Here is an 8067-nt window from a genome sequence, read left to right as displayed (position 1 = left end):
TTGCTCTCTCTAGCAAACAGCATGAATTCAGGATTCAAAACCTAAGGTAAACAGTTATTGCTGAGTAATCCTATCCAATAACTCTGTGACAAAAGCCAACCAGAAATAACGTCCCACATCAGTCCTGTAGCAACTGCTTAACAAAGGAAGACTTCTGCTTAAAGTCCTTATGCAAATTACTATTTTTTTGCCTAAAGAATATATTGCTTCCTTTCTATTGCTCTGAGTTTACTCAGCTGTTTATAGTACCTGCAACACGGAGGATTTTATTGCTGTTATATTAAAAACATTTTTCCCTTATTGCTGAAATTCTTACTGTTAGGAGAAACGGTTAAAAAAAGACAACTAAAATAAACCTTTCCCTAAGCTTTGAGGTTGAACGGGTGACAAAAAATGACTACAGTAAATTTTGCCCATCAAGATACAAGCCTGTTATTTAACTTAAGGTCAGGAATGTCAATAAATTAAAATGAACTTTAAATCTTTAAACTGAGTTACTCATTCATTAAAAAAAATCTTCTGTCACTATAATTAAGATACTTCGCATAGCATTGTGAATTCAACAACGGCCTTACGCAGAGGTGCTGTTCAGTGGGGCCATAAAATGACAGATTCCTGCATGCTGCCCAGATTTCTGCCAGTTTCAGAAGGACTGTGGATGGGTACTGGCGCCTCACCATAAAGAGGTGAGGCCTATGTGTTCTGAGGTAAGAGCAGTGAGATGTTTAACTCCGCAGAGTCTGAAACGCCTGAAAGGCAGCTGCTTTTCTCCTCGTGGAAGTGAGGTAGGTGGCTTTGTACCCACAGCTCAGCCTCTCCTCCCAATAACTCACTCGCAGGGGCGTTATCCAGCATCCCTCCAGTACTGCAAACCATGCTAAAGCTTGGTCTGGCAGCGGTGGACAAATCGGCGTCACTGACCTCCAGGATTTTCCAACCTATGCTGCACGGTTGCAATTTAAGAACATTTCTGAAGAGCCAGCATCCTCAGTGGTCACAGCAGTAGCTCGGGAGGCAACACCAGGCTTCTCACCTGTTTGCGGCGAAAGGCAAAACACTCGCTACTCATCAAATGAGGGCAAATCCCATCCGTACGAGCCAGTCGTGTGTGACTTCTATAATTAATCCTGCTCTCCTCTGTTTGACTCAGACTGCTCCTCAGGAGAGGAGCTTCCAATTACAAATCTCTCTGCTCTGGCACACGGATAAGGTCGGCTGCCCCGGCACTCTAGAGAGCCTCTGCGGACTTGGGCAGCCTGTGGAATGAGGAAGGTGACAAGGACATTGGGTGAACCAGCACGGAAGAGGGGATGACGTTATTCCCTCCGTGCTTTTTCTGCCTTGCCTACCACCCAGGTAGAAGAGAGAAGAACACTAGTGCCTGTGAGGTGATCCGAGATGAGAACAGGTCTGCGTAAGCAGCAGAGCGGTTGCCCTCAGGACTGAATTATGGTCACAGTTGTAGCTGCTCATCCTCATATCACTGCTCAGCAATTTGATACAGGTGAACAATTGCAAAAAGAATAAGAAAAAACAAAAAGAGGGGGCTAGACTTTGTACTTCAACACACCTCATTTGTTATTTTAAAAATTGCCACTCTACATTATTCAGTTCATGACTTTTGCTGCCATTTATTCCCAGTACTTTGCATACTTGCAAAACTGCACGCATACAGAGCATGGATATTTATGAAGTGATTATTTCTTATACAAAAATCCGTAACAAAATAGGGACTTGGCAACGACTAGAGTTTCATTAGCATTCGGAAGTAGATAAAGAACACCAATATCCTACGCGGAGTAGGGGCCACAGTCTAACTGTGCTGAGCATCTGTAAATTGCAGCGAAGCCAAGGGAGCTGCACGCTCACAGCTCTACTAGACCATGCCATGCAATTATTGAACTAATCAGATTACAAAGTAAGAGCCAAATATCATGAAGGTTGAATCAAGTAGATAATGGACTTTGAACCCAGCATTGCAACTTAAATTAGTTATTGCTCATAAAACCTCTACAGAGCCTCGTTTACAGACAATTCATTCACATTTGAGATTCAGCTTTGTGTATAGCATATGATCCTAACATCACAGAAACTTTGCCACAAAAAGCTACAGTCACCCAAACATCCATGTGAAAAGGACAGATTCCATTTGGAAAAATCCAGACCAGCAACACAGTTGTCTCTACAATCTATACTATACAGGCATATTTTTTTTTTCATTGAACTGTAAATATTGCTATTTTTACACTTGAGATTTTTTTTTTTTTAAAACTGTAACGGAAGATACTGAAGCAACAACACAGTATACCGACTTCGACATTCAAGGGAGTGTAACCTCCTACTGATGCCAGGGCATGGCCACAGCGAGCTCCCATGTGGAACGCCAGTGGAAGTGGTGCCATGGGCTCCCATGCACTGACAGTAGCGTACGCCTTAAATTTCATGAAGAAATTGCCCAGGAAGGTTTCCTCTCTGACAATCACGTCTTCGAATTAGAAAACAACATTTTATTCCTATTGCATTCTAATGTGGCTTCAGTAAAAGGCTAGAAGCAGTTCTAAATTTAACCATGAGAGGAAGCTTTTTAGACCAGAACTATCGTCCTATAACGAAGTGAACTGACATGCACACAGTGCGCAGAATCACAGTCTGTAATGGATGAAACTGCCAGAGAAGGAGAAAACGTCGTTTCATGTTGCAGTTCTGGTTGCATACAATTACGGACCAGATATGCTCTGAGAATTTATAAACTTCTGTATTTTAAATTATAGCAGAAGAGCAAAACCAAGTGTAGTAAGTGCAAATAGTTTTGACTTGATAACAAACTTAGGGGGAACCATTTCATGCAGAAATGAACTAAATACATGTTGCAAGTAATTTGTAGGTTATTTTATTTGATGTTTCCTTATTAAAAGGCAAACTTGTCCGAGAAACTTGGAAGTGTTGCCTCTATTACAAATGCACAGCCGAAAGAGGCCATATTGTTTCATCAGTTTTGAAACTCCCCACTGAATTCTTTTAAAATTAATAATATAATGAGCTCTGATGCCCCATATCTAAGTGGAAACAGACACCTGGCTTTTGAATTGGAAGACAAAGCATATCTTCTGTTTCAACATCCAGCCAGAACTCAGTAGAGGCCAGGTAACTCTTTAAAAATAACGATCAAGCTAATTCATGCTGAGATATAAAATAAAAGCCATACAAGTACTTCCTCACTTAGAGCAAATCTGCTGCACTGAGATTATTATAATACATACCATATAAACCAGTACAATTGGCCATTATTTTGAAGAGTATTCTGATGATATACATTTGGGTTTGTGGTAACAGGACACGTGTTTTCTTTTTTTTTTTTTTTCCTCCTGCTTTAGTAAGAAAAAATGAGGGGAAAAAAATACCCTGACAACGGACTGTAACATGCAGTATGGCTGAACTCAATCACATAAACAATTTCAGATGAGGTATGCTGTTTTGATCTATTTTTAATTAGCAAACTTAATGTAAAATTATGGCAAACGTGGCAAAGTCTGGGTTATATATTCATAACAAAAGACCCTGAGCAACATTATAAATCTGTAAGAACACTGATTATTTTGATTTTGGAAATCTCTCTTAAACCGCTTGATTCATTTTGGTCTCTGGGGTTTGCTGTTTACAAAGAGGTCAGCACATTCTGTGGTTTTTATACGAACCCATCACACACCCTTTAATGAATGCATCTAAACCAAAGACAGTGTCGCAAGAATGTCTGGAAAGTAACGCGTTAAGCAGCGTGCTCCTAGCTGCCAGTCAGACATCACTGGGCGATCTTGCTCTCTGGGACAGGTTGGAAGGAATACAGCCACAACAGATGAGCCAAAGTGCTTTCTGGATCTCCTGGTTTCTAAAAGCATATATTACAGGATTGATGATGGAATTGTAGGTAGCTGGCAGGAGGGTGGCATAGGTGTATATAGAAGGATAGGTGTAATCTGCTATTAGAGAATAGAGTGTAAAAGGCATCCAGCAAGCAGCAAAAGTCCCCAAAATAATGGCCAAAGTAGACACTCCTTTTCGGGTGGTCACATAGTGGGAAGTGGCCAGGAAATGGTGTTGCAAGGCAATCTGATGGGCATGGCGCATCACGATTTTACAGATCTGAATGTAGAGCTGCAGCATGAGGGCAAACATAAGCAAGAAAGAGACCGAAAGGACAGCTGCGTTATTTTTAGTGAGCGGTCTGATAACACTGCAGGTGGATTCATCTCTGAGGCAGTTCCAGCCCATTACAGGCAGCAGTCCAATACAGATAGATGCTCCCCAGAGCAATATAAGCATGACATAGGTAAAAGTGACAGTCCTCTCTGAATTGTAAGTCAAAGCGTAATACAGGGAGAGGTAACGATCAACAGTAATAGCCAGCAAGCTGCCGACAGATGCTGAGAAAGAGGCAACAATCAGTCCAATCGTAACCAGTTTTGTAGCTTCTGATTGCAGCAGGTATGCAAAAACGAAATTGATGATCAGTCCAATTCCCGCTAAGAGATCTGCGAGCGCCAGGCTGCCTATCAGGAGGAACATGGGGGCGCGGAGACTGGGGTTATGGAAAATGATAAGGACCACAATGGCATTTTCGCAGGAGATGAGGGTCCCTGAAGTGCACAAGACAATGTCCCAGGGGTTTACCAAGAGCTCTGGCTCTGGGTCTACGACAGGAACCAGGGAGGAGCCTGCAGCTGAGGCATTCTCGGTAGAGCTGGCTTCTACATGGTCCTGAGGCAGCCAGCTCAAATTAACCTTCAGATCTTCATTCATTTTAACCCCTGTCTTCTTCAACGGAAAGACATTTTTTTTAATGTTCAGACACACAGCACTGGAGACAGCACCCCGAGAGCATGCAACGCCCAAGAGACGGCGACACCAACCTAATGTGCGGGCAGGCACTTGTTACATAAATGTGACAATTAAAAATAAATGAGAAAAGAGGGAGAAAACACTGAAAACCGCCCGAGATTATCTGCCAAGGGACCGACACCCTGAGGGATCCTCAGGGTAATTCCCTTCACCTGCAGAGGGAAACAGGCACAGGACAGCGCGCTGAGAGCCCATAAAAGGGTTTTAAAAAAAACAACACACAGATTTAAGGAAAAAAAAAAACACACAATCAAACCCCAAACGCTGCAGCCAGAGGGTGTAAACCCGTTATTCAGCATGCCCGACCCCGGGGGTGGGGAGGCTCCTTCACCGACCCCCTGTGAGGAGAACCTCGCCCGGGGATGAAAGGGGGGGGGGGCGGTGTTGGTATTTATCCTCAGAAAACTCACAAAAAACTCCGCGCAGGTACCGAAGGGGCACGGCTCTGACACCACCACGGCCCCCCCTCCCCACACAGCCCGGCGCCGGTCACCTGCGTTTTCCCGGAGGAGGAGGAGGAGGAGGAGGAGAAGACGAGGGTCGCCAGCGGCGCCCGGCCGCGCTCACACGGCTCAGGCGCAGGGGGCCGAGGGAGGGCGCAGGTGCGCGCGCGCGCGCGCGCCCCCCCCCCCAACCGCCCCCAAAGCCTTGCGCGAGCGCGCAACGGTTTTCGGAGGGGAGGGGGGAGCTCGCCTCGTGCGCGCGCGCCTGCGCAGGTGCTTCCCGCGGCGTGCGCGCGCGCCTGTGTGGGGATGGGAGGGGGGCGGGCGGTGCTGAGGGGGCGCCGCGCCCCCACCGCCCCCTCAGCGGCGTCCGCCCGTTCGTGTAATTACAGAATCGGTAGGGTTGGGAAAGCCCTCCAAGATCATCTGGTCCAAGCATCCTCCTACCAGCAATGTCACCCACTAAACCATGTCCCCAAGCACCACGTCCAACCTTTCCTTGAACACCCCCAGGGACAGTGACACCTCCACCTCCCTGAAGTTTTGTGGTCCTGTGTGTTGTAACAGTATGAAAATGAAAATATTGTATAAAATATATAGGGACTGTGCAAAGCATCTGGGCTGGAGCAGGTAGCACCCCTCAGAGAGCCAACGGGAGGTCAGGGAAGCCGGCTGTCACCCTCCTAGGACATTAGGGACATGCGGCTGTCACATATTTAATAGTACAGGTCAGCACTGTTAAGGGTTTTTGTTGAGCTGGAAATTGCAATTCCCCTGAGGCCACAGGGATGAGGAACCACGCCACCCAGTTGGAGACACCACACGCAGATGTTTGCCTACAGAAGATGGCTTCCCAGTGGCCCCTATATTGCCAATGGAGAGAGACATCTCCTCCGGGTCATGCCAAAATAGCGGGGTAAGTTGGGAGGCTGAAACATCTCTAGAAGAGCTTGAGCACTTTTAAGAAAACATGCTTTGTCCTCATTTGCACTGGCATATACCTACAGTACGTTGGAAAGCCTGGACCTGGAGTCGGCAGAGAAGAATTCCTCCTCCCTTGTTGAGTAATGGGTTCAGGCCTACCCCCGTCATGGTGCTAAGGCTTGTGAGGCTCTGCTGGGTGACTCAAGATGATTTATCCTTACTTCTGGTGACCCTCCTGCTTTATAACAAGGACTAAAAATGGATTTCACCTTGCTGCTGATTGCGGTCTTTGTGATTTATCTGTTGATTTCTTATGTGACAGTGTAACAAATGTTTTCCCTTCATCTAGACTGAGTATGTCTGTTGTGTTTCGGCATCCATCACTCTTTCTTTTAGAGCAGTTGCATTAAAAAATGGCAAAAGCTTTTCTTCATCCAGCTTTAACATTTGTTTCACAAATGGGGAAAACCAGCATTTCAATTAAATATTTTAATTTAGGACTTTGGAGAGCTGTGTTTATTCACTTAGTTAATTTGTGAATGATTTCCATTCCAATTAGGACACATTATAAACAAGCTAATGTTTGTATCCTGTATTGTCAGGTTGTCACTTTTTAGAGAGACAGTGGACTGTCTTAGTCATTAGGGCAGATGGCATTGGCACAGATTTCACTCTGCAGCACTACAGAGCAGTTGTAATTTAGAGGAGGATCTCTTTTTCTGTATCCTGAAGATTAACAGATGTAAAAATTAGTGATGGGTCATAGCTAAAGAGCTCTTGTACCACTGTCTTAATCCTGAATTCAGTCTCTCTCTCATGAGCATGCTCCTACAGATGACGTTTGCTGACCCTCAGGCTAGCACAGAACAGCCCAGTCCTGGAACAGGAGGCAGAGGTCGGGCTGTGCTGGCTGTGGATATGAGCTAGGATCCCTGTCTGACGCTCTGACTGCCATGGTGATGTACAAAGATGCTCTGGCCTGTCTCAGGTAACACAAAATGGCTTTCATAACATTGGTGTATCCCGAGGCATGGGAAGTCTAGTGCTTTTATCTATCGCAGGGCATGGTTTGGAAGTTACTCACTCTTCAGGCAGCCTCTGGCCTGCTGTCTTCAGGACATCTGTGTGATTTTGTCAATGTACACTGGTGCCCTTCAGGTAGCTGTGGCTGGAGATAAGTGGGAACTGCTCTTCTGGGTCTTTCCCCCAACCATGTGCTGGTGAGTCTGCTTCCAGGACCCTGTATGCTGTGGGTGGGAAACCTGTTCATACAGCTTAGGAATGAAAGACATCACCCTGTCCTGTGACCTCATGGTCTGAGTGGAGCGAGCATCAGGCTTTGGGATGCATCCTGATTTACCCAGTGTGTAAGTACAAAGCTGACCATAGCAATCAAACAGCCCCGTTCAAAGAGAAAAAATAATCCTTAAATAACATGAGATATTCTTCACCTGGAGCCTTACCACTTTGCAGACCTTCCTTCAGAAAATCCAGCTGGGTCCCATGCCTTTGTCTTGCTTCTTCCTAAGCACTCTGTCTTTTTAATGCCTTTTTATAGGTTCCTTTATAGGTTCCTAGACCCTTGCCTGTATAGCCAAAACCACCCTGAAGGTGCACCAGGTCAAATGACAGTCTGGAACTCTTTTTACTTTTGATTTTTCCCTATAAGTAGTTTCGTAGTAACCTAAATCAAAATATTAGAAAAGTTCATGTTCTAGTGATAACCCATGCAGATAGTAATGGGTAGTTGAATAAAGGAAGCGTGAAAAATCCAGATATAGGACAATAGCCTGTGTGTATTTTA

General features: G+C 45.2%; 1 protein-coding gene across 1 annotated transcript; it reads right to left on the bottom strand.

The window, feature by feature from the left end:
• Window positions 1-2273: 2273 nt before the first annotated feature.
• GPR12 (G protein-coupled receptor 12) lies at window positions 2274-5580 on the bottom strand. Its single transcript, XM_035542617.1, has one exon. The coding sequence runs from the start codon at window positions 4795-4797 to the stop codon at window positions 3793-3795; it is 1005 nt and encodes a 334-aa protein (XP_035398510.1). The 5' UTR covers window positions 4798-5580; the 3' UTR covers window positions 2274-3792.
• Between the last annotated feature and the right edge of the window lie 2487 nt (window positions 5581-8067).

Source organism: Cygnus atratus, chromosome 1 (genome assembly GCF_013377495.2).
Source record: "Cygnus atratus isolate AKBS03 ecotype Queensland, Australia chromosome 1, CAtr_DNAZoo_HiC_assembly, whole genome shotgun sequence".
Classification (NCBI taxonomy): Eukaryota; Metazoa; Chordata; class Aves; order Anseriformes; family Anatidae; genus Cygnus; species Cygnus atratus.
Note: the sequence above shows the minus strand (reverse complement) of the source record. Positions and strands in the feature narration are given on the sequence as shown.